This window comes from Hyla sarda, chromosome 10, assembly GCF_029499605.1.
Source record: "Hyla sarda isolate aHylSar1 chromosome 10, aHylSar1.hap1, whole genome shotgun sequence".
In the NCBI taxonomy this organism is placed as follows: domain Eukaryota; kingdom Metazoa; phylum Chordata; class Amphibia; order Anura; family Hylidae; genus Hyla; species Hyla sarda.
Window position 1 is genome coordinate 135,951,069 of NC_079198.1, and position 26,675 is coordinate 135,977,743.

At 42.6% G+C, this 26,675-nt stretch overlaps 3 protein-coding genes across 5 annotated transcripts; all 3 read right to left on the reverse strand.

Moving 5' to 3' along the window:
• Positions 1-55: 55 nt before the first annotated feature.
• LOC130293290 (olfactory receptor 5V1-like) lies at positions 56-973 on the reverse strand. The gene has a single exon (XM_056541793.1). The coding sequence runs from the start codon at positions 971-973 to the stop codon at positions 56-58; it is 918 nt and encodes a 305-aa protein (XP_056397768.1).
• A 9,465-nt stretch (positions 974-10,438) lies between these two features.
• On the reverse strand, positions 10,439-16,481 carry LOC130293915 (olfactory receptor 5V1-like). Of its 3 annotated transcripts, none has more exons than XM_056543184.1 (3): positions 16,303-16,481; positions 14,709-14,922; positions 10,439-11,411 (listed from the first exon to the last, which is right to left on the reverse strand). In XM_056543184.1, the coding sequence occupies exon 3, from the start codon at positions 11,390-11,392 to the stop codon at positions 10,475-10,477; it is 918 nt and encodes a 305-aa protein (XP_056399159.1). In that variant the 5' UTR covers positions 11,393-11,411; positions 14,709-14,922; positions 16,303-16,481; the 3' UTR covers positions 10,439-10,474. The 3 variants fall into 3 exon arrangements, with proteins under 3 accessions (XP_056399159.1, XP_056399158.1, XP_056399160.1); XM_056543183.1 differs by having other exon boundaries at positions 16,264-16,481; XM_056543185.1 differs by lacking the exons at positions 14,709-14,922; positions 16,303-16,481 and adding an exon at positions 12,308-12,431.
• A 9,016-nt stretch (positions 16,482-25,497) lies between these two features.
• Positions 25,498-26,451, reverse strand: LOC130293291 (olfactory receptor 5V1-like). The gene has a single exon (XM_056541794.1). The coding sequence runs from the start codon at positions 26,449-26,451 to the stop codon at positions 25,498-25,500; it is 954 nt and encodes a 317-aa protein (XP_056397769.1).
• Between the last annotated feature and the right edge of the window lie 224 nt (positions 26,452-26,675).

The window sequence follows — 26,675 nt, forward strand, 5'->3', positions numbered from 1 at the left end:
CATGCCGGCTTACATAGGTGAAGATGTATAGTCCCATCAAGATCATCACCACAGTCTATGTTCTAGTCATTACTTTCTTCAAGGCTTTCTTTACCTCTTTGTTTCTCAAACAGTAGATAACAGGGTTCAACAATGGGGACAGTATACCATAGAGAACAGACGACACTCGGACAAGGATGAAGGAATCTCCAGAACTGGGACCATTATAGTTGAACATGCCTGTAATATAGAAAATGGTGACAACCATGAGGTGAGAGGAACATGTGGAAAAGACCTTTTTTCTTCCTTCCGAGGAGCGGATTTTCAGGATGGTGGAGATGATCCGTATATACGAATTCATCACGAGGATAAAAGGAGAAAACCCAAGAAATACGGTGATCACATGTAACCACACTTGGCTGCTCTGGATGTCACTACAAGCTGCTTCCAGCATTGGAAGGACATCACAGAAGAAATGGTTGATGTGATGATCTCCACAGAATGTCAGCTTCATGGTCATCAAGGTGTGGAACATGGCATTAAACAATCCACAGACCCAACACCCGGCAACAAAGCCTGAGCAGAACCTCTTATTCATAACAACATTGTAACGGAGGGGGTTACATATGGCTACATATCGGTCATAAGCCATGGCACTCAGAAGAAGACATTCGGATCCTCCAAAACTGACAAAGAAATAGAGTTGTGTAAAACAGCTATGGAAGGATATCCTCCTGTTCCCGGTGATAGCATTGGCCAGCATAGCCGGGAGGGTGACGGTAGAGTAACAGACGTCTAATAACGATAGAAAACTCAGGAAGAAATACATGGGCGTCTGGAGATGGCTGTCCACCTGGATGATGCTAAACACAGAGAAATTCAAGGTAATTATTGTTATGTAAATGAAAGCCATTAATATTATATAAACAACCCGTCCTTCCTGGAATCCAAGAAGAATCAAATCATTCAGCAATGTTTTGTTTTCTACTTCCATCCGGTTCACCTTCTAAAACCTAAGGAAAGAAAATGGAGATAACATGAATTATTTACAGAAGTTTCCTTGTGGTTGAGGAGCCAAACAAATGACTGGTTCCTGATGTGGACAATGGGGGGAGATTTATCAACACCTGCCCAGAGGAAAAGTTGCTGAGTTGCCCATAACCACCAATCAGAACATGTCGTTCACTTTTTAAAAGGCCTCTGAAAAATGAAAGAAGTGATCTGATTGGTTGCTATGGGCAACTCCGCAACTTTTCCTCTTGACTGGTTTTGATAAATCCTCCCCCAATGTGTTGGACATTTAGATTTACATTTTCAGCAATGTTCTCTGAGGCTGAACTATAGACTCCAGACTGTTGGGTGTCCAAACATGATTGTCATAGAAGTCTTCATCTTTATGATAGCACAGGCCAGTGAATGGTCTACTGTATACCAGACAGTTTTAACGTGTTTTTATTTTTTTTATTTTGTTATCATTTTAATATGTAAATTTATTGCTATATACAAAATCATTTACCTTGCCAGGCTGCAGCTTCTGGCTTGGATTGGTCCTTCTGGTTTCAAGTTTCAGTAACAGGTATATTAGATGTTTGTGGCCATCTGTGAAGGTAAAAATTAAATGGGACAAAAACATTTTTATCAAAATGACAGAGTTAAATTTCTCCTGAAAGACGACTGACACAGGTATTTTGTGTCTAATGTAACTATTATATATACTAAGTAATAAAACCCCTCATGGAGCAGCAGCCACGGGTGAGATACATAGACGACGTCCACAGAGACCCCATATCCTTCTGGGAGCTTAAATCATTACGGTCAATTATTTCAAGAATTTAAGATTACATTTATATTAAGATATTTGATTAATGTCTGGAATTAAAGAAAAAATATTTACATCAATGAATGGAAGACAGTTTACAAATGTCCCTGTCCGTGTAGCCTAATAAAAATAATAACATTATAGAAAGGTGTTCCCAGCTCAGGATACCCCTCTATGGACTTGAGAGGTCCATATATTATGTGGACTGCTATTCATCCTTTCACCTGTAGTGGTGGCTGCAGGGTAAAGGTCTGCCTGGCCATAGCTTCCCCAGTATAATCAGCCATTTGAAAAACATTTGGCCATCAGCTTATTGCCATAGTGAAGCCAAGATGAAAATGGTTGTCTATGATCAGACAATGCATTTAACCTAACATATTCTAAATTTCACAGGAGGTGGGAATCCATCAGAGCTACAGCACATTGTATGCACTTTTGGACGCACTTGCCTTTATTTGCCTGTTCCTCCTGGCTAGGCTATACGAGAAATCTTTAGCATTCAGATGTCTGGGCCACATTCGCACATCTTTTATTATTTCATTTTGGGAGCCTCTTTGGATTGCTTTTTGAGTTGGTGTTGGCTAGATTATGGGGCAAAGTCTATGTAACCCATTCTCTTTACCCCATTTTAATATGTACAGGAATCTGTTCTTTGCTGGGGGGGGGGCAGGTGGTACAGAAGGAGAAGACAATGGGCAAAGTTGTACAAGCCATGGTCAGGGCAGGAAGAGTTGGTTTGTCGCACTAAACTAACAGAAGATCAAGATAGGCAGCAGACAAAGAAATGGTCACAAGAGGAGCCAATGAAAAACCATGAAAGCCCAACACTAAACACTTTAGCCCTCTTTGGTACCTGGAACATGGCAGGGGCCTTGTGGCACGGGGGCAAAGGGTTTGGTTTGGTGGGGGCCCTCTCTCCTTTCGGAGAAGGTCTTGCGATGGACCACATTCTTGTGCACAGTTTTTTGTGTGAACACTTGCACTTTTTACTTGCACTTGGGTGCATTGAGAGCATGGACCTCGGTTCCTTGGTACTCTAATGTATTGCTCAGGCAATAGATCCCAGTTCTTACAATACAGTGAACAGCTGTGGAATGGTTCTTGGCAGTTGGGGAAGTTCAACATTTAATAGTTATTCCACCAACTATGAAGCTTCATTGTCAGAACATAAATGGGGCATTTATTACATTGACCCAAAAAGAGAACATCTTATTGGGTGCCTATGTTGGTCAGTTTTTTTATACTGATAGATGATCTAAGCCTCGTGCACATGGATATAATTGGTTCATGTAAAACAGTTCTGTAATGTGGCCCCCACAGGGGTCTGTAAGCTTATAAGTGGACCAAGTCACCCTTACTAAGTTCTTGGTTCTTATGTTTTCTGCTAGTATTTTAGAGTTTGGATACCATGTATTTTGCCACTATATGGTCCAAGTTTGCATTTGTGAACAAGGCATCTTCTCACGTTCTATAGTCATAACCGGTGTTATATACGTAATATTCATGTCCATAATGTCATTTATACTGCGAGGTGGTACAAGGAAGGAGAATTGCACTTTATAGTGATGATAATGTACAGGGGCGTAACTATAGGAGATGCAGAAGGTGTATTTCCTGTACAGTCCATGCACCAGTGGTTATTTAGCTGATAAATCTTCTGTAGATAGGGAGAAAACGTGTCTGATCTAGAGGGGGTCCAACTACTGACTGAGGCCTATCTCTTACCTCTGAGTGCTCCGGCCCCCCACCTTTCGATACTAACTAGTCTCTGCAGTGACGGGCCGCTTAGCCCATTCTGCCTCAGCCAGGATCACTACTATATTTCAACAATGTGAAATGTCAGAATAATTTTATAGAAACAAACACAATAGCCCCCAAAGGCAAACCGGGATATGTACTATACCTAAACACAATTACCCCAGATTGCAATGACTGGGGTACAGTACAGATATCCCTATAAATGTAAATTGCCCTAAAACTCTACTTTTATTGTGAATAAGTAAAAAATATGGCGAAGTGATGTGGTGCTCAACAGTCCAAATGTCAAATATCAATAAGTGGACATGCCACTCTCATCAATTAGAAAATTGGGAGAAATGTATTCACATGTTTCGGTGAGTCATCACCGTCATCAGGAGGTATATTATATATGGTTGCCATATACCTCCTGATGACGGTGATGACTCACCGAAACATGTAGAGGGGGCACATGACTTTGTTTTTAGTTAATGCCAAAACAAGTCCTGTATTATGGGAGTGAATACATTTCTCCCAATTTTCTAATTGATTAGAGTAGCATGTCCACTTATTGATATTTGACATTTGGACTTGTGTGACATGTATTTTTAACTGGGGTGGAGCACCACATCACTTTCCCATATTTTTTACTTATTCACAATAAAAGTTGAGTTTTAGGGCAATCCACATTTATAGGGATATCTGTACCCCAATAATTTTATAGCCAATGTTTTATTTCAGCTTTTATTGCTTTCATCACATTTTCGGAAGTTTTCCGTGGTTAGAATTTTTGCAGCATTGCCATAATACATTGTCTAAGATGGGTCGCATATTTTTGGGGCCTCCCACAAGCTTCTTACAATAAGATAGAATTTTGGCCCATTCCACCTGACAGAACCGGTGTCACTCACGCCTCCTCGCTCTCACACACTTTTTTCAGTTTTACCTATGAATTTTCTATGGAATTGGTGTGATGGCAGCTTCTTACTTGCTTGTCCCCCGCAGCTCCTGTTCATCTCCTTCTGGTCCCTCAATCTTTTGTCTTCTTTCTGTTACCTAGACGATATCTTGTCCAATCACTCGGTCAGGTCCTACACCGAGCTCTCATCTTAGAAGTAGGAAGAAGACAGGAGAATGAGAACCAGAAGGAGCCAAACAGGGGCTTTGGGGGACCAACAAGGAGGACTGGAGGTAGATAAGTATAGGGATTTATTTTTTTTTTTTCAATTTCCTTCCTTGCCCCAGAAGCATTTGATTTTTTTCCCAAATGCTGAAATAACCCTTTAAACTATTTTGCCCTACCTTCAGGACTATGCTAGGGTTCATTGGCCAAATGAAAGACCCATTGGTGCCCAAGCTTCACCTTGTTGATGTCTTGAGATTTTGTCCCAATTCCTCATAAAATATTTTCCATTTCCATCTATTTTGTCCAGTGCACCAGTTGTTCCTGTTTCCTCCATCTTTCTTGCATTTTCACACCAAAGTAGGATTACCTTTATGATATAAATGGATGGGCCAATATGAATGGGCCAATAAATATGGGACCCTCAGTGATGTGGAAATGGATCCTCACGTACCAGACTTGTGAAGTCCACCATTATTTTTGTGATGTCTTGGCTGATCTATTTTGATTTTCCTATGATGACAAGCAAAGAAGCAAGTAGACCATAAAATCCTATCACAGGTGATGTCAAATAACCTCAAATGATGTATATGATGTCAATCAGCCATGACATAATTTCCTGGAATTTTCCAAGTTATTGAAAGGCACAGTCAACTGGAATTTTTAACCCCTTAAGGACCAGGCCATTTTACACCTTAGGACCAGAGCGTTTTTTGAACATCTGACCACTGTGACTTTAAGCATTAATAACTCTGGGATGCTTTTACCTATGATTCTGATTCCGAGATAGTTTTTTCGTGACATATTCTACTTTATGTTATTGGTAAAATTTTGTCGATACTTGCATCGTTTCTTAGTGAAAAATTCCAAAATTTGATGAAAAAATTGAACATTTTGCATTTTTCTAACTTTGAAGCTCTCTGCTTGTAAGGAAAATGGATATTCCAAATAAAAAATAATTTTGATTCACATATACAATATGTCTACTTTATGTTTGCATCATAAAATTGATGTGTTTTTACTTTTGGAAGACATCAGAGGGCTTCAAAGTTCAGCAGCAGTTTTCCAATTTTTCACAAAATTTTCAAACTCACAATTTTTCAGGGACCAGTTCAGGTTTGAAGTGGATTTGAAGGGTCTTCATATTAGAAATATCCCACAAATTACCCCATTATAAAAACTGCACCCCCAAAGAATTCAAAATGACATTCAGTCAGCGTTTTAACCCTTTAGGTGTTTCACAGGAATAGCAGCAAAGTGAAGGAGAAAATTCACAATCTTCATTTTTTACACTTGCATGTTCTTGTAGACCCAATTTTAGAATTTTTACAAGGGGTAAAAGGAGAAAATGTATACTTATATCTGTAGCCCAATTTCTCTCGAGTAAGCACATACCTCATATGTCTATGTAAATTGTTCGGCGGGCGCAGTAGAGGGCTCAAAAGTGAAGGAGCGACAAGGGGATTTTGGAGAGCACGTTTTTCTGAAATGGTTTTTGGGGGGCATGTTGCATTTAGGAAGCCCCTGTGGTGCCAGAACAGCAAAAAAAAAACACATGCCATACCATTTTGGAAACTAGACCCCTTGAGGAACATAACAAGGAATTAAGTGAGCCTTAATACCCCACAGGGGTTTCACGACTTTTGCATATGTAAAAAAAAATTTTTTTTTTCACTAAAATGTGTGTTTCCCCCCAAATTTCACATTTTTGCAAGGGTTAATTGCAGAAAATACCCCCCAAAATTTGTTACCCCATCTCTTCTGAGTATGGAGGTACCCCATAAGTTGACCTGAAGTGCACTACGGGCGAACTACAATGCTCGAAATGGCGGCCGACACGCCCCCTCAATACATCTCAATGGCAGAGCCGGAGATTGCCGAAGGCAGCGCTTCGGCTCTGCCATAGAGTTGTATTGAGGGGGCGTGTCGGCCGCCGCCTCGTGCGGAGGTCAACACGCCCCCTTCCCGCCGGCTGTCGGGGCTCCGTACAGGAGATTGCAGGGGGCCCCAGCGGTCGGACCCCCCGCGATCTGCAACTTATCCCCTATCCTTAGGATAGGGGATAAGTTGCTCACCACTCAGTCACCACTGGACTACTCCTTTAATACCCCACAGGGGTTTCACGACTTTTGCATATGTAAAAAAAAAATCAAAAAATTTTCACTAAAATGTGTGTTTCCCCCCAAATTTCAAATTTTTGCAAGGGTTAATAGCATAAAATACCCCCCAAAATTTGTAACCCCATCTCTTCTGAGTATGTAGGTACCCCATAAGTTGACCTAAAGTGCACTACGGGCGAACTACAATGCTCGGAAGAGAAGGAGTCATATTTGGCTTTTTGAGAGCAAATTTTGCTCGGGGGGCATGTCGCATTTAGGAAGCCCCTATGGTGCCAGAACAGCAAAAAAAAAAAAAACACATGGCATACCATTTTGGAAACTAGACCCTTTGAGGAACATAACAAGGAATACTTCATACTCCACAGGGGTTTCACGACTTTTGCATATGTTAAACATTTTTTTTAATTTTTTCACTAAAATGTGTGTTTCCCCCCAAATTTCACATTTTTGCAAGGGTTACTAGCAGAAAATACCCCCCAAAATTTGTAACCCCATCTCTTCTGAGTATGGAAATACCCCATGTGTGGACGTCAAGTGCTCTGCTGGCGCATTACAATGCTCAGAAGAGAAGGAGCGCCATTGAGCTTTTGGGAAAAAAATTGTTTGGAATGGAAGTCAGGGGCCATGTGCGTTTACAAAGCCCCCCGTGGTGCCAGAACAGTGGAACCCCCACATGTGACCCTATTTTGGAAACTACACCCCTCACAGAATTTAATAAGGGGTGCAGTGAGTATTTACACCCCACTAGCGTTTGACAGATCTTTGGAACAGTGGGCTGTGCAAATGAAAAATTAAATTTTTCATTTTCACGGACCACTGTTCCAAAAACCTGTCAGACACCTGTGGGGCGTAAATGATCACTGCACCCCTTGTTACATTCCTTGAGGGGTTTAGTTTCCAAAATGCGGTCACATGGGTATTTATTTTTTTGCGTTTATGTCAGAACCGCTGTAAAATCAGCCACCCCTGTGCAAAGCACCAATTTAGGCCTCAAATGTACATAGTGCGCTCTCACTCCTGAGCCTTGTTGTGCGCCCGCAGAGCATTTTCGCCCACATATGGGGTATTTCTGTACTCAGGAGAAATTGCGTTACAAATTTTGGGGGTCTTTTTTTCCTTTTAACGCTTGTGAAAATAAAAAGTAAAGGGCAACACCAGCATGTTAGTGTAAATTTTTTTATTTTTTTACACTAACAGGCTGGTGTAGACCCCAACTTTTCCTTTTCATAAGGGGTAAAAGGAGAAAAAAAAATTGTAGTGCAATTTCTCCCGAGTACGGAGATACCCCATATGTGGCCCTAAACTGTTTCCTTGAAATACGACAGGGCTCCGAAGTGAGAGAGCGCCATGCGCATTTGAGGACTAAATTAGGGGTGGACATAGGGGTATTCTACGCCACTGATTCCCAAACAGGGTGCCTCCAGCTGTTGCTAAATTCCCAGCATGCCTGGACAGTCAGTGGCTGTCCGGAAATGCTGGGAGTTGTTGTTTTGCAACAGCTGGAGGCTCCGTTTTGGAAACACTGCCATACAATACATTTTTCATTTTTATTGGGGGGGGGGGACAGTGTAAGGGGTGTATATGTAGTGTTTTACTCTTTATTATGTGTTAGTGTAGTGTTTTTGCACGGGATGCCTGCTGAATGATTTCAGCAGGCATCCCGCTCTGATCCCCGCCCGGCGCACTGTGGGGACCAGAACGGCCCATGACGTAAATGTACGTCCCTGGTCCTTAAGACCCAGGGTGTCGGGATGTACCATTACGTCATGGGTCCTGTAGGGGTTAAATCTGTATTTTAAATTTACGACAACAAAGAACAATTATCCAGCACTTTGGGAAAGTCCGCGGCTCAATTGGAATCCATACAGATGAATGTACACCCACATCACAGGTTCAATCTTGACGCGTTTCGAGCACATATGCTTGAAACGCATCAAGATTGAACCTGTGATGTGAAGTGGGTATACGTTTATCTGTATGGATTCCAATAAAGTTGCATACTTTTCCAAAGTGCTGTATACCGGAGCCTAAGTGAGGCATGCTCACAAGCTAAGCATGTTTCATACCTGGTGAGTAAAGGCTGCTATTAGCAGCCATTACTCACCACTAATACCGGACAATAGCGGCCACACTGATATCCGTCATTAACTCTTTAGATGAAGTGACCAAAGCCAATCAGGGCATCCAAAAATGTGAGAAATGCCGGTAGTGGGGGGAGGAGAATTCCCACTTACCTCTGTGGCACCAGTTTAGTCTACTTATACAGTCCCTTATGGGGGACTTTATTCATAAAAAATTTATGTTTATATAAATAAAATTTTAAATCACCCACCTTTTTCCATTTTCCAATCTAATAGGCTGCAGTACTGCTTTATTGGGTCATGTTTACTATAACACATTAGAAACAACATAGAAATATGGAAATGGAGTGCTGGCTGGTCAGCGGAGTAGATGAAGTCTGTGGAGCATGCGCTCTGCTTCTCTGTTTGTGGTGGAGATTAGAGTGATGCGAATCCTCCGGTTTTGCCAAAGATGGGGTGCAATTTTCTAGACGCGTTTCGGGGAACCAGGTTCCCTTTTTCAATAGCTAGTAATGGTAATGGTGAGGATTTGCATCACTCTAATCTCCACCGCAAACAGAGAAGCAGAGCGCACGCTCCACAGACTTCATCTACTCCACTGACCAGTCAACACTGAAGTGCATCCCGAGGAGACTTACCCGATGACGGTAAGAGGCACCTGGTGCCAACCCCCTACCCCACTTGGAACCTATACCACATTATCCTTGTGCCAACATGGTAATGAAGGGAAAAGTGGGAGAGCATCAGGGGGACTCCAGCGCGGCATAGCGCACCTTCCTGGCACGTTTACCTAATCCCCATCCCACTCAAAGACACAACTGCACATAGCCCTGCGCTGTCAGGGTACAGTGGGACGGAAATAGGGGTACTGAAGCGCTAATGAGCACACATGCCGGCACCCACTAAACTTTACTTTCAGTTTCTAACACGGCACAGCGCCGCCCAAGCCATCACATTGGATTAACGTCATATCAATGTATAATATCATAGTGCGGAGAAAATCATCATCCCATTACTGTATCAGTACAATACACTAATACCAAGTGGAGAGTCTCTAAGCCCTCCCAGTAAGACTGTATGCCAAATGGGGAATTCATTTCTGCAAGCAATTTTATTTATCTGCACATTATTATTATCATTTTTAGCACACCTTTTGTATTACTTTATTTTCAATTTATGTCTGATGCAAGGGCCCTTCAGAAGACATCTTAGTATATTTTAAATAAATTGTAATTTATTCTATTGGACATATTTCCTTTGTCTTTTCTTTCTTTGATTCCATTATCATTTTCATATCCTTAACCTAGCAGGACTGTTTTTTAATCTGAATTTTTTTCTCTTTTGTCCTGGGCACATAGGGTAATGTGTATCACAGTATCCTCGGTTTAGGATTCTGTTTTATGTAGATCTCCCAATCAATTTTTTCTAAGTTACAAATCTGTTTAGATTTCTGGCACCAGTTGATTTAAGGAAAAATATGTTTTCCAGTGGAGTACCCCTTTAAGTATAATGGAATTACATTTCTTAAAATCCACGTATTATGTACTCCCCCCAAACCCCCACTCCACCCGGTCGACTTTTAGCGGTATAGTTTTATCACCATCATCACCGCAGTCTATGGTCTAGTCATTGCTTTCTTCAAGGCTTTTTTCACCTCTTTGTTTCTCAAACAGTAGATAACAGGGTTTAACAATGGGGACAGTATACCATAGAGAACAGACGAAATTTGGACAAGGATGAAGGAATCTCCAGAACTAGGACCATTGTAGGTGAAGATACCTGTAAAATAAAAAATTGTAACAACCATGAGGTGAGAGGAACACGTGGAAAACACTTTTTTCCTTTTTTCTGAGGAGCGGATTCTCAGGATGGTGGCAATGATACGTATGTAGGAAACCATCACAAGTAGGAAAGGAGACATCCCTATAAATATGGCCACCACATGTAACCACAGTTTGATACTGTCTATGTCACTACAAGCTGCTTCCAACATCGGAAGGACGTCACAGAAGAAATGGTTGATGTGATGATCTCCACAGAAGGTCAGCTTCATGGTCATCAAGGTGTGGAACACGGAATTCAACCACCCACAGGCCAAGCACCCGGCAACAAAGCCTGAGCAGAACCTCTTATTCATAACTGAATGGTAATGAAGGGGGTTACATATGGCTACATATCGGTCATACGCCATGGCACCCAGAAGAAGACATTCGGATCCTCCTAAAGAGACAAAGAAATAGAGTTGTGTGAAACAGCTATGGAAGGATATCCTCCTGTTTCCGGTGATAGCGTTGGCCAGCATAGCCGGGAGGGTGACGGTAGAGTAACAGACGTCTAATAACGATAGACAACTCAAGAAGAAATACATGGGCGTCTGGAGATGACTGTCCACCTGGATGATGCTAAACACGGTAAAATTTCCTAAAACGATTATTATGTAAACGATCACGATCAAAATAATACAAACAACTCGTCCTTCCAGGAATCCAAGTAGAATAAAATCATTCAGCAATGTTTTGTTTTCTATTTCCATCTAGTTCACTTTCTGAAACCTGAGGAAAGAAAATGGAGATAACATGAATTATTTAGAGAAGGTTCTTTATAGTTTCTGCTGTTCTTTTCTTTTTCTTTTTTTCAACTGGCTCCAAAAAGTTAAACAGATTTGTAAATTACTTTTATAAAAAAAAATCGTAATCCTTCCAGTACTTATCATCTGCTGAAGTTAAGTTTTTCTTTTCTGTCTGGCAACAGTGCTCTCTGCTGACACCTCTGTCTGTCTCGGGAACTGCACAGAGTAGAAGAGGTTTGCTATGAGGATTTGCTTCTACTCTAGACAGTTCCCGAGACAGGTGTCATCAGAGAGCACTTAGACAGAAAATAACAACTCAACTTCAGCAGCTCATAAGTACTGAAAGGATTAAAATTTCTTAACAGAAGTAATTTACAAATCTGTTTAACTTTCTGGTGCCAGTTGATATATATATAAAAAAAGTTTTTTTTCCTGGATAACCCCTTTAAGGTATGTTGTATAAACATTACAAATGTATTTCCTCTTATTTATAACAATAAAAAATTCCCACATTTGCAAACCCAACCCAGCTGATCGGGAAAAAAAGAAATAAAAAACATCCTTTACCATTTATTCCAGACCATCTTATATCCCATCTGACTATTATTAGAGGCCTTTGACCAATACAATTTGAATCCTCTAACTTTCTCCATTGTTTGTTTCCATACCCCAATTTCAGGGGAGTCTTCCCCCATCCACTCCTTTAGGATCAAGAGTTTTGCATAAAATGTATCTCTAAGAATCAGAAAAAAACTCCCTGTCCATTTTAGATGATTCCTCAAGTATCATGATTTCACAACTTCTTGGATTTGGACTCTGGGTTGGACATTTAGATCTACATTACCAGGAGTGTCCTCTGGGGCTGGACTTGTGTTTTACCTCAGGCTATTGGTTGTTATCAGGAGGCAGGATCAGAGTATGAGACCGAGCAGCCTTGGGTCCACCTCCCCAGAATGAGACCCAAAGGGGGAGGTTTATCAAAACCTGTCCAGAGGAAAAGTTGCCCAGTTGCCATAGCAACCAATCAGATCACTTCTTTCATTTTTCAGAGGCCTTATCAAAAATGAAAGAAGCGACCTGGTTGGTTGCTATGGCCAACTCAGCAACATTTCCTCTGGACAAGTTTTGATAAATCTCCCCCAAAGAGTTTATGGCCCATGGGGGAGATTTATCAAAAACGGAGTAGAGGAAGAGTGGTGCAGTTGTCCTTAGCAACCAATCAGATCGCTTCTTTCATTTTTCACAGGCCTTGTTGGACCACCAACAATGCGATTGTGGGTGTCTGATGAGTAAACATGGTGGCCAGAGCTCTACCTACCTTCTCCCAGTTGGCTCGTGAAATCTTCTTCTATGGTCTTTCTTCTGGCAGACCTTAGGAGTAAATTGCCGTTATCACTAATCAGTGTTATGCCCATCCAATGGCCATGATTAAGCGCATTTGAGCGAGAAACGGCCCGTCGGCCATTGTTGTATCACTGACCTGATAGAATGAAACTCATGAAACAGCAACACCAGTGCCTCCTCAACTTTTCATTCCAGCTTGGATTTTTGTCTCTGGATTCTGGAGGATTGAGCATGGTGACCAGCTATAATATCCTGCGTCAGGCATGGAACCCAATATACACTACTATATCCCGCAAACAAAGGTACGCGGTAGTGCCGTACTCACTTTCACTTTACCTATGGATAAAGTCATGATGCCTTCAGTGCATAGTGCTAAAGTTTGTGCTAAACATTTGGCTTGATATGTCAGCTCCCTTTTGTAGCTGCTGGGCAAATCTGAGCACACTGTAGAGTTCATTAAATCTCTGTTCAGACGGCAGAAATTCCGTATTGCGTCCACATTCATTTGGCCGGAATTTTGCATCTTTCCACATCTATGCAGAATTTCTGCAAAATTCATTCAGAGAATTTCCACGTGAATTCGGAGTGAATACACAGAGCACTTTTAAAAAGTGCTTTCATTCATTGAATAAATTTAAATTACGAGCTGAATCTGCGCGACTCGAGCACAAATTCTGCACAAAAAGAAAGTCCCATTGACTTCATAGGCTTCTGCATCTGAATTCCGCAAATATATAACACATGACTTATATTTTTGCGGAACGCAGAATGTGGAATTTTAGCTGCGGAACATCAGCACAAATTCTACAATGTAAATGGAACTGCAGAGTCCCATTGAAGACAATAAGCTATAAACAAATGCAGAATTTCCATGAGGATTTCCATGTTAAAATCCACACAGAAATTCTGCCGTATAAACTTCGCTCTAGAGTTTACAGATGGGGGGAGTTTGAAAGGTTCTGTGCCAATCACAGCTTATCACACACTGTCCTAGGCTGTATGTTCAGAGCAGCATAGCAGAGTGAGGGGGGACGTTCTCCCCAGCTGGGCTTCAGATGATGTCACGCCTGCTGGGTAACTATACCCTTCCCAGCCTGTGGAGCTCACTGAGACTGAGCAGATCATAGAGCAATATCAACTTAAAAATAAAGGAAGGGGTGGTTTATTATGATGGGGAATGAACTTCAAGGATTAAAAAATTTATCATGATCATAACAGGTTTTCTTTAAGTGAATAATAAACCATCCGTGTAAAAAAAAAAAAAAAAAAAAGCAGATCATTACGTAGGGAAGATATCGCTAGAAGATATATTAAAAACAGTGCAAAGGATGGATGCTGTATTATCTGACCTTCTCATGCAAACCAGTGGCATTAAAGGGGTATTCCGGGATTTTTTTTTATTTGACTATGCTACAGGGGCTGTAAAGTTTGTGTAGTTCATAATATAGTGTCTGTACCTGCGTGTGACGTTTTTTTTCACAATTCTTCTGTGATTTTCACCCCAATATTTATTTTTAACTGCATACAAAATGACTGCTGTCATTTTGACAGATTTTTCCCAGCTTGCAATGTGGCCGAGACCTGACTCACTAGTCAGCTGATCTCAGGGAGCCTGTCTGCTTCAATGGGTAAAGGGATCAATCTGCAACTAATGCAACAGCTAGAGGCACCCTGATTGAAAACCACAGGTCTTTTGAATGGATGCAGTTAATTTATGTTTCAATGGGTGGGGTGGCTGATGTGTGGGAGGGAGGAAAATGGAATTATGGGATTTGTAGTAAAAAAAAAAAAAGAAAACTCAAACAGGAAATACCAGTTCACAAAAAGCTAACCACAGTGTTATGTAATCTCACAACATAGCCATTTATCCCCAAGACAAGTGCAGATCCTTCCTAAGCATGTCCATTACTGTCTGCCAGGTACGTATTAAAATCACCTTATGGTGGAGAACCCCTTTAAGCCTAATAGTTCATTAGAGCTAAGGATGCAGGAAATGTTGGATTTTCTTCTTGGCTTTGGAAGATTCAGGCTTATGATCCCCCATCAGCTTTCACCACCATTTTAGCATCATCATTGCTCTGGAGTCTCCTGTCTGAAGTGTTTCAATGACGATCCCAAACACTCAGCTTGTGATCACTTTATATAAGATGCTGGAAGGTAAAAAAATAAAAAAAATAAAAATAAAGGTTAAAACTTTATTACATTGTGGTAAAATAGAAAGAAATCCCATTAACATGTCTCTAAAAACGAATAGAAATCTAGACAGATTTCAAGCTTACACAAGGAGATCTGCAATGTAAGACACTTATCCCCTATCCATAGGATAGGGGATAAGTGTCTGATTGTGGGGGTCCGGGACCCCCAGTGATCTCCTGTATGGGGCCCCGGCTCTCTAGTGCAGGAGGAGTGTCGGCAGCAGCATGCCCCCTCCATGTACAGTGATCCCTCAACTTACAATGGCCTCAACATACAAAAGTTTCAACATACAATGGTCTTTTCTGGACCATTGTAACTTGAAACCAGACTCAACATACAATACTCCGGACAGTCCAGATCTGTGAAACGTGTCAGTGGCTGGAAGAACCGACCAATCAGAATGGGCATTCACTGGTAAAACACCTGTATTCCTAAAGTGCATGCACTGAATTCCTGTCTGGTAGCGCCCCCTACAGTACAGGGAGGTACTACATGTTCTGTTCTACTTTTAACCTGTGCCAGGGTTAGCTGCTCCTTTGGACACCAAGTAAGGGTGGCTCCATTTTACTCTTTTAGGACATTGCGTGTACTGTACAGGACCCTGAAGAAGCTCCTGTCCTCTACATAGACCAGTGTTTTCCAACTAGGGTGCCTCAAGCTGTTGCAAAACTACAACTCCCAGCATGCCCGGACAGCCTTTGGCTGTCTGGGCATGCTGGGAGTTGTAGTTTTGCAACAGCTGGAGGCACCCTGGTTGGGAAACACTGAAATAGACAGTGATTACAGCTTCCAGCAGATCTTTATTAATTTTATATGTAAGGATTTGCTTTATCTATATTAGGTATCTACTTATTTATCTTTAATCCTCACTTTTTCCTATTTTCGGATGACATTTTGGTGGCTTCAGAACCAATTACCAGGTTTCCATAGAGTTATGGTCCCAACATACGATGGTTTCAACATACAATAGTCGTCCTGGAACCAATTAATATTGTAACTTGAGGGACCACTGTATTTCTATGGGAGAGGCGGAGATGCAGCGTTCGTGTATCCCCGCCTGTCCCTCAGAGCTGTATGGAGGGGGGGTGTTGTCAATCTCAGTGAGGTCGGCAACACGCGCATTAGCTGGGCACAGCAGCGGCAATGCCGGGTCCCCGTATGGGAGATTGCGGTGGTCCTAGTGACCGGACGCCCCGCGATCAGACACATCCTGCCGATAGAGGATAAGTGTCTAACACTGCAGATCTCCTTTAATGATACAGTTGAAGATAGCATGCTGGTTAACCAGGTCTAACCTGTAGACTAAGTCTCAGCGAAACAGGGAGCATGCCCACCGGAGCGAATGAGGAGTGGATGGCGTAAACAAACACATTATCAACCAGATGGGCTGGTGCATCGGATGCTGGCTAACTTTATTGCAGCAGGCAGAGCAATGTTACTATGTTACTATCTCCTGATAGCACTACTTTCAGGCTGCATAGATTGCCCGGGAGTATTAAACATCATGCTGCCGGACCAACATCACCGTAAAGTATGATTTAACTGTCAGGCAGGCAGGTGCAGAAAATCGTTAGTTTGTGGAACAGAGAGAGGATGGGCGAGAGAGAGAAGATTTATTGCGGGCTGAGAGAAGAGTGAGGGGGACTGTCCAGAGAACTGTCCAGAGCAGGAGCAAATCCCCATAGCAAATTTATCCTGCTCTGGACAGTTTCTGACATGGACAGAGGTGTCAGCAGAGAGCACTGTGGTCAGACTGGAAATAAATTCAAAAAGAAAAGAACTTCCTGTGGAGCATACAGCAGCTGATAAGTACTGGAAGGTTTAAGTTTTTAAATAGAAGAAATTTACAAACTTTTTGGCACCAGTTGATTAAAAAATAAAAATAGTTTTCCAACGGAGTACCCCTTTAATAAACACGGAGGAGAACACAACATTGGTGACCAGAATGAGAGGACTCTATACAGCAATCTAAGCCCATTGGCACTTCCCCAACTTCTACCCCGAAAGCCTCCAAACCACTCAGGGACTCATCCGGCGCAGATCAGGAAAAGGCAATACCGCTGGTACGGCAGTATAGGACCAAGTAAGGTACGATTAATGTAAATTTATTTAAGAACAACGCGTTTCAACGCCAGAGCAGGCGTCTTCCTCAGGTTCATACATATGAACCTGAGGAAGACGCCTGCTCTGGCGTTGAAACGCGTTGTTCTTAAATAAATTTACATTAATCGTACCTTACTGGGTCCTATACTGCCGTACCAGCGGTATTGCCTTTTCCTGATCTGCGCCGGATGAGTCTCTGAGTGGTTTGGAGGCTTTCGCGTATACTGTTGGACACCAGTTCCCTGGTGGATGGGATCGGCTGTATTTGGGATATATATATCCATACTCTCACCAGTGTTGTGCCTGCCTGACAGCACAACCAATCTAGGTAAGCACTTCCAATAACTACATTGCGGAACCTTACCATCTTTTCATTGCACTACGGAGCGCTCTTTGTGTGTTTTTGTCCAACTTCCTAGGATAGATAATACTTACTGGGTTCTGAAGAGCCTTGTCCACCTAATATCTACTCATAAGAGAACAATGCTTTCCAAATTGTGCCGGACAGATTTCCCCTATGGGTAGAGAAGATGTTCCTCTACCAGATGATTGTCCAACATACGGACAGCACACTTATGTTGCCATCTTCCATATACAAGAGAGCGGAGAACCTTGTCCTATATAAAGGAGATCGCAACGACTCACTGCAGATTTGAAGACTCTCGGGTAATCTGCAGAAGTCCTCGGAGGAGTTAAGGTAAAGGCTTTGGGACACTGTTTATTATTCATCTGAAAAGGTTTGCATCATACAGTATATTCATTTTATTTTTACCTTTGCAGTTGGTAGAAATGGGGGTCATTTACCAATGATTTTTCTAAGATGTTGTGGCTGAAAATTTAGCAGTTAAATCTGCGGCCAAAAAATCCTTCAAACCCGACCGTCACTCCATTTTCATCCCCAAACCCAAAAAAGGGGCCTGGTCGCTGTGAAAAGGGGGTGTGGTCACTGAAAAGGGGAACGTCTCTGGCAGTTTAAAAAAATTACAACATATCTACTAATGTTCCTGTGGTGATACAGGGGTGCAAGGAATTCATATAACTTTGTGACGCCAGGGCAACGTTAACCAATACACAATCTGAGGTGGAGACAGCTTCTCCTGGGCAAGACACAGGGAGTAAATGAACACACTGACATCCGATTATGGATAACTGCCTTTTACTGAGCAGGGGCAGAGATGATTACACACAGAACGGAGCAGAGTAGAAGGGATGCCGTGCACCCTTTGGGAGCCCTGTTGCCTTGCTGGGGCTGATGGTGCTTTTCACTTGAATAATACTGATTTGAGATTAGAGACTGTAGATTTCCCATGCTGGCTAGGGTTCTGAATTTCTGCTGCTCGGGGGGAACACTTGCAGAATAGCGGGACTGACCTGAGAAGAGATTTTCTTAGGATTCCCTCAGGATTTCTCCACACACGACTTCACCTCCTTTCTACCCTGGAGCTCAGACTAAAACTGAACTCTGAATGAAAGCTGGGGCAACTCCTCCCCCACTACTCTATATACTGACCAATTTAGGGGTTCCCATTGGGCAGACAGGGTCACCTAGTTTACACTGCTTCTCTTGCCCTTAAAGGTAAAATGCATAAGTTACATAATACAAAGTGAATGCAGTAGATATTATAAAGTGCTGGACATATGAAAACATAAGAAACATTTTCACAGTGGGCCGCAGGCATGCCCGAGGAGATCCACAGCCCACAGGACAGCCTTTGGTGCTGGGACACCCCATTCTCACATAAAATGTGGTGCATTTCAGTTTAGAACAGTTATTTAAAAAAAATTGCATAACATAACTTAATAATACCATAAGAAAATACCTGTCAGAAAAAAGAAAAAAAAAACACAAAGAAAACGACGCTCCACTCATAGTAAATCAGGACTTATAAGCGTGTTTTGGAGCCACAAGTTCATGGTCCACATGTGCTGCCTATTGAAAGTGCTGTTAGTGAAACCTGGGGCCTGTTGGCCCGCTCAGCCAATCACCGGTTGTGAGGGGTCTCCGTTCTCATCAGCTTGATCACTGATATCCACCTTTACCCGCGGGTCCCTGGTGCTAGGACAAAGTGACTTTGACCCATTAAGGACAATGGACGTAAATGTACGTCCTGATGCATTAGTACTTAACGCACCAGGATGTACATTTACACCCTGTACATGACGTGAGCACCGGGCCAGTACTCGCATCATGCACGGCAGGTCCCGGCTGCTGTTAGCAGCCGGGACCTGCAGTGCATGATGCGAGCACCAGTCCGGTGCTCGCATCATGTACCGGACGTAAATGTACGTCCTGGTGCGTTAAGTACTAATGCATCAGGACGTACATTTACGTTCATTGTCCTTAATGGGTCAAAGTAAGTCACTTCGTTCTGTACATGATGCGAGCAACGGACCGGTGCTCGCATCATGCACAGCAGGTCCTGGCTACTAACAGCAGTTTGTGTTTAGTCAATGAACATGAAATGGGGGAGGCTATATGAAATAGGGGAACTGGACATGAAATGGAGGGAATTTCACCATTTGGTTATTATATCGCAATCGCATATCGAAATCACAATATTTATATCCACATTTTCCTCAAATTGTGCAGCCCTATAAGAGTTTGTTATGATGACACGAACTTTAGCTCTGGGGCCTCTGATGTCTCCTTGAGTTATATTGATTTACTCCATTTTACATTAGTAGATGGCAGCTTGATATAAAACCATTTTCATGGCTCTACTGTTGGGAATGAAAGAGGAGTTTCAAAAACTGTGATTATCTGTTGTGCGGAGTGAATCTGTGGAGTGGGTGCGACTGCCTATAGCCCACATTCTTATTTTGGGTAAGTTTTTCTCTTTTGCACATAGTGGGATAACTGTTAGAGTTTAAACACCCTTTTTAATTTTTTTTTTTTTTTTTTTTTCTCTGTTCCACCTCTAGGGGGAGGAGGAGTAGATTGGGCACAGGTGTATAAATCTTAGCTTGGGACTCTTATTGAGAGCTTGCTCTTTTTGAGTGTTGCTGTGTAAGAGGGGGCGTGAAAGAGGAGTTTCAAAAACTGGAGTTTGAAAGCAGGAGGTTGAGATCGCTGTGAGTTTTCATTTTTGAACCCACAAGGTCTACAAAAAATTTTAAGTGTCATTTTGACTGTCTGTTTTTTTTTGTGAAATCCCCATAATTAGATGGCCTCCATGTTGGAAAATGCAGTCCAATGTACATCCTGTTCAATGTATGCAATCCTTGAACAACAGTTTGAGGGTGCATATTGTTGTGCGAGATATGTGCTAGTTGTCCGTTTGGAAGCCCAGATCCTGCATCTAGAGGGGCGACTGGCAACAATGAGAAGCATTAACAACATGGAGAGGAGTCTCCTGCTCACTGAGCAGGCACTCTCGGGAATAGAGGTGGGGGAGGACAGTGGGACGGAGTTGCAGGACAGTCAGGCAGTTAGCTGGGTTACAGTTAGAAAGAGGGGTAGGGGAAAAAGTGTCAGGGAGGCTAGTCCTGAACTGGCACACCCCAACAAGTTTGCCCGCTTGGCAGATGAGGGGGATGCCATTACAGAGCTAGCAGAACTGCAGCAGGATACCGCCTCTGACCGCCAGGGGGGTGTCTGCTCCAGTAAGGAGGGAGGGAGGAGTACAGGGCAGGCCAGACAGGTACTAGTGGTGGGGGACTCAATTATTAGGGGGACAGACAGGGCAATCTGTCACAAAGACCGGGATCGCCGAACAGTGTGCTGTCTGCCTGGCGCACGAGTTCGGCACATCACGGATCGGGTTGACAGGTTGTTGGGCGGGGCTGGAGAGGACCCAGCAGTCATGGTACATATTGGCACCAATGACAAAGTAAGAGGTAGGTGGAGTGTCCTTAAAAATGATTTCAGGGACTTAGGCCGCAAGCTTAAGGCAAGGACCTCCAAGGTAGTCTTTTCTGAAATACTACCAGTACCACGAGCCGCACCAGAGAGGCAGCGGGAGATCAGGGAGGTAAACAAGTGGCTCAGAAGCTGGTGTAGGAAGGAAGGGTTTGGGTTCATGGAGAACTGGGCTGACTTCGCTGTCGGTTACCGGCTCTACCGTAGGGACGGGCTGCACCTCAATGGGGAGGGTGCAGCTTTGCTTGGGGAGAAGATGGCTAGAAGGGTGGAGGAGTGTTTAAACTAGGGACTTGGGGGGAGGGAACCTACAGCAAAGAGGGGGAAGATAGTGTAGATAGAGAGGTGGGAATTATAAATGTACCTGGGGGTGGAGCGGAGGGAGGGGTTAGAATAGTTAATAGGAATAGGCTTCATAGGAAAATAAAACTTACACCCTTGAATCCCATTAACCCCAATAACATAAAGGATGGAAATGTAAAGTGTATGTTCACAAATGCCAGAAGCCTAGAAAATAAAATGGGGGAGCTTGAGGCCTTGATACTGGAGGAACATATTGATATAGTTGGGGTCACTGAGACATGGCTGGACTCCTCGCATGACTGGGCTGTCAATCTGCAGGGGTTTACATTGTTTCGCAAGGACAGAACGAACAGAAAAGGTGGTGGAGTCTGTCTGTATGTAAGAAGTGGTATGAAAGTCAGTGTGAACGATGCCATAGTGTGTGATGATTCTGAGGATGTGGAATCATTGTGGGTAGAATTACAAAAGGAGGGAAATACTGAAAAAATAATATTTGGGGTAATCTACAGACCCCCTAATATCACTGAAGAGATAGAAGTTCGGCTTCATAAACAAATAGAGAGGGCCGCCCGGGCAGGTACAGTGGTAATAATGGGAGATTTTAACTATCCAGATATAGATTGGGGTCCGGGGTTGGCTAAAACTACAAAGGGGCGACAATTCCTAAATTTATTGCAGGATAATTTTATGGGCCAGTTTGTGGAGGACCCAACAAGAAGTGATGCCTTGTTGGATCTGATCATTTCCAACAACGCAGAGCTGGTTGGTAATGTAACTGTGCGGGAAAACCTTGGTAATAGCGACCACAATATAGTTACTTTTGACTTAAAATGTAGAAAACAAAGACAGGCGGGGAAGGCAAAAACATATAACTTTAAAAAGGCAAATTTCCCTGGGCTGAGGGCTGCACTACAGGACATAGACTGGGGGGAGGTGTTCTCAAATACTGATACAGAAGGTAAATGGGACATCTTTAAATTAACTCTAAATAACTATACAGCTAAATATATACCAAAGGGGAACAAATATAAACGATTGAAACTAAATCCTACATGGCTGACACATGATGTTAAAAGAGCAATAAACAGCAAAAAAATAGCCTTCAAAAAATACAAATCTGATGGGTCAGCGATAACATTTAAACAGTACAAGGAGCTTAATAAAATCTGTAAAAATGTAATAAAAACAGCAAAAATTCAAAATGAGAGACAGGTGGCCAAAGAAAGCAAAACTAATCCTAAATATTTTTTTAGATATATAAATGCAAAAAAACCAAGGACAGAGCATGTAGGACCCCTTAATAATGATAATGGGGAGGTTGTCACAGGCGATCAAGAGAAGGCGGAGCTACTGAATGGGTTCTTTAGTTCTGTATACACTATGGAAGAAGGAGCTGACATTGGCCAGGTCAGTGCTGGTAACACATCATGTACAGGTCAGTGCTGGTAACACATCATGTACAGGTCAGTGCTGGTAACACATCATGTAATGTACTGAACTGGCTTAATGTAGAGATGGTACAAGGTAAGTTAAGTGATATAAATGTAAGCAAATCCCCAGGACCGGATGGACTACACCCAAGAGTTCTTAGAGAGGTAAGTTCAGTAATATCTGTACCCCTGTTCATGATATTTAGAGATTCTCTGGTGTCTGGTATTGTGCCAAGGGACTGGCGCAAGGCGAATGTGGTGCCAATCTTCAAAAAGGGCTCTAGGTCTTCCCCAGGAAACTATAGACCGGTAAGTTTAACGTGCATTGTGGGTAAATTGTTTGAAGGACTTATAAGGGATTACATACAGGAATACATAGGGGATAATTGTATTATAAGTGATAGCCAGCATGGGTTTACTAAGGATAGAAGTTGTCAAACCAATCTAATTTGCTTTTATGAAGAGGTGAGTAGAAGCCTTGACAGAGGAATGGCTGTGGATATAGTGTTTCTGGATTTTGCTAAAGCATTTGATACTGTCCCTCATAGACGTCTGACAGGTAAGTTAAGGTCTTTGGGTTTGGAAATTTTAGTTTGTAACTGGATTGAACACTGGCTCATGGATCGTACCCAGAGAGTGGTGGTCAATGATTCGTACTCTGATTGGTCCCCGGTTATTAGTGGTGTACCCCAAGGTTCAGTACTGGGACCGCTGTTGTTTAATTTATTTATCAATGATATAGAGGATGGTATTAACAGCTCTGTTTCTATCTTTGCAGATGACACCAAGCTTTGTAGCACAGTACAGTCTATAGAGGATGTGCATAAGTTACAAGATGACTTGGATAGACTAAGTGTCTGGGCATCCACTTGGCAAATGAGGTTCAATGTGGATAAATGTAATTATGCATCTGGGTACTAATAACCTGCATGCATCGTATGTCTTAGGGGGGATTAAACTGGCAGAGTCACTGGTAGAGAAGGATCTGGGTGTACTTGTAGATCACAGACTACAGAATAGCATGCAATGTCAGGCTGCTGCTTCCAAAGCCGGCAGGATATTGTCATGTATCAAAAGAGGCATGGACTCAAGGGACAGGGACATAATACTCCCCCTTTATAAAGCATTGGTACGGCCTCACCTGGAATATGCTGTTCAGTTTTGGTCACCTGTCCATAAAAGGGACACTGCGGAGTTGGAAAGGGTGCAGAGACGCGCGACTAAACTAATATGGGGCTTGGAACATCTTAGCTATGAGGAGCGATTAAAGGAGTTACAATTGTTTAGTCTTGAGAAGAGACGTTTAAGGGGGGATATGATAAACGTATATAAGTATATTAATGGCCCATACAAAAAATATGGAGAAAAACTGTTCCAGGTTAAACCCCCCCAAAGGACGAGGGGGCACTCCCTCCGTCTGGAGAAAAAAAAGTTTAGTCTCAAGGGGCGACACGCCTTCTTTACCGTGAGGACTGTGAATTTATGGAACGGTCTACCTCAGGAACTGGTCACAGCAGGAACAATTAACAGCTTTAAAACAGGATTAGATACATTCCTGGAACAAAATAAGATTAATGCTTATGAAGAAATATAAAATCTCATCCCTTCCCCAATATCGCGCCACACCCCTACCCCTTAATTCCCTGGTTGAACTTGATGGACATATGTCTTTTTTCGACCGTACTAACTATGTAACTATGTAACTATGTAACTATGAATGAAGGGCCACACAAACGCTCCCTAGATTGTTCGTCGGTTGATCATTGGGCCTTTACATGGAAAAATAATTGCCCCATTCAGCTGACATTCACCCCATGTAAAACGGCCTTTTGCAGAACTTGGTTGTGGATTGTAGGTTTAAAATAAAGGGTAAATAATAAACCACTTGCTTAATAAAATGCAAAAACCTTTATTAAACATCAATGGCATTACTACAATAGCGATAGGATTTTATATTGCCCATTTATCTATTTTGTGCCCAACCATTATGGCCACCTCATCGGCTCCTGCAGAGGTGGTTCCCTGTCTTTTCCACACTACTAAATACCATATCTGCCCCATAGTTCATAAATATGGCAATAAGGCACGTACCAACGTACAAATGGGCAGATGTCCATCAGAATTTTTAGCTTAGAACTGGGTCTAAAGATGAATAGCAGCTGTCATGGAAGCCATGTGGGTTGTCAGGCAGTTTCCCGGAAACCGATATGGTAAGGGATGTAGTCATGAGGGGTGCAGGGGTAACTGTCACACCCGTGCCCTGGTTACTGAAGAGGCCCAAAGACCTGTATTATAAATGCCAGATGGTTGATGGGTGGGTCCAGGAGTTCCACCTCTTGCTATGGCTAAATAGAATTTTCAACAACTTAAAGGGGTACTCTACCGCTAGACATCTTATCCCCTATCCAAAGGATAGGGTATAAGATGTCTGATCACGGGGTCCCGTCGCTGGGGACCCCCACGATCTCCCTGCTGCACCTGACATTCATTTAGAGCATCGGAAGGCTCGTGACGTCATAGCCACACACCCTCAATGCAAGTCTATGGGAGGAGCGTGACATCCCTCACGACCCCTCCCATAGACTTGCTTTGAAGGGGCATAGCTGGGACGTCACAAGTGGGGCACGGCCATGACATCACGAGCCTCTGCCCCACATTACCAGTCATCCGGCACGGAGCGAAGTTCACTCCGTGCACCGGATGTTTCCTTTGTATAGGGGATAAGATGATAACATGTCTATGAGCGGAGTACCCCTTTGAGAGAAGACGATGACTCAAGGAAGTCTATGCAATTCAATGCAAGAACTTCAAGTCTTATGTATTTCTTCTAGTTTCTATATACCAACAATTGCTTTTTTTAGGGCTCTCTTTATCTCATTGTTTCTCAAGCAGTATATAATCGGGTTCAGCAGTGGTGGTAGTACGCTGTTGAGAATAGGAGACACTTGGACGGCTGTAAAAGATCCTCCAGACTTGGGACCGTTGTAGCTGAAAATACCCGTAATGTAAAAAACGATGATAACAATGAGATGAGAGGAGCACGTGGAGAAGACCTTCTGCCGTCCCTCCGAGGAGCGAATTTTCAATATGGTGGAAACGATGCGTATGTAAGAGTTCACCACAACTAAAAACGTAGATACTCCAAGCACCACCGTGTCTACACGTATGAATATCTGACTACTGGATATGTCGCTACAAGCAGCTTCCAACATTGGGAGAACATCGCAGAGGAAATTGTTTATATTACGAGCTCCACAAAACCTAAGTCTTAAAGTCAACAAGGTGTGAAACATGGAGTTCACCAAGCCGAGGAGGACACATCCTGCCACGACGTAGGAGCAGAACCTTTTGTTCATAATGAGGATATAGTGGAGGGGGTTACATATGGCTACATATCGGTCATAGGCCATGGCAGCCAGAAGAAGACATTCAGATCCTCCAACAAAGATGAAGAAATAGAGCTGAGTGAAGCATCTGCTGAAGGATATCCTTCTTTTCCCGGTGATGGCATTGACCAGCATAGCCGGGAGGGTGACGGTAGAGTAACAGATGTCTAAAATGGACAAGCAACACAAAAAAAAGTACATTGGAGTCTGTAGGTGGCTATTTATCTTGATAATACTGAACACAGACAGATTGACTAGAAGAACCATGATGTAAGCTGCAGCCATTAGGAATGAACAGATCAATGGTTCCTTGGAGAAGCCCAGTAGAATAAAATCATCCATCGATGTCTTGTTTTCAGATCTTATCAAAAAATCTGAGGAAACAAGTATGTAATGTTGCATTTTTAGACCATTTAGGTCAACATTCTAGATACACCCTGGTAGTTCATTCTTTATACCACAATATTGGGGGCAAATTAAGAAAACATACATTATGTCTATATGTTTACAAAGAGGAACATGGGAGAAAGTGAATGTTTCATCCTTCATGGAAATACAATAGACAACCCCGTGTAGTAACAGACAGCACAAAGATAGGTTTTGTTCGGCACTGCCACTAATGTGGT

Bases quoted from the DNA above. Each gene is read 5' to 3' on its own strand.
- LOC130293290 (XM_056541793.1), bottom strand. From the start codon at position 973: ATGGAAGTAGAAAACAAAACATTGCTGAATGATTTGATTCTTCTTGGA.
- LOC130293291 (XM_056541794.1), bottom strand. From the start codon at position 26,451: ATGCAACATTACATACTTGTTTCCTCAGATTTTTTGATAAGATCTGAA.
- LOC130293915 (XM_056543184.1), bottom strand. From the start codon at position 11,392: ATGGAAATAGAAAACAAAACATTGCTGAATGATTTTATTCTACTTGGA.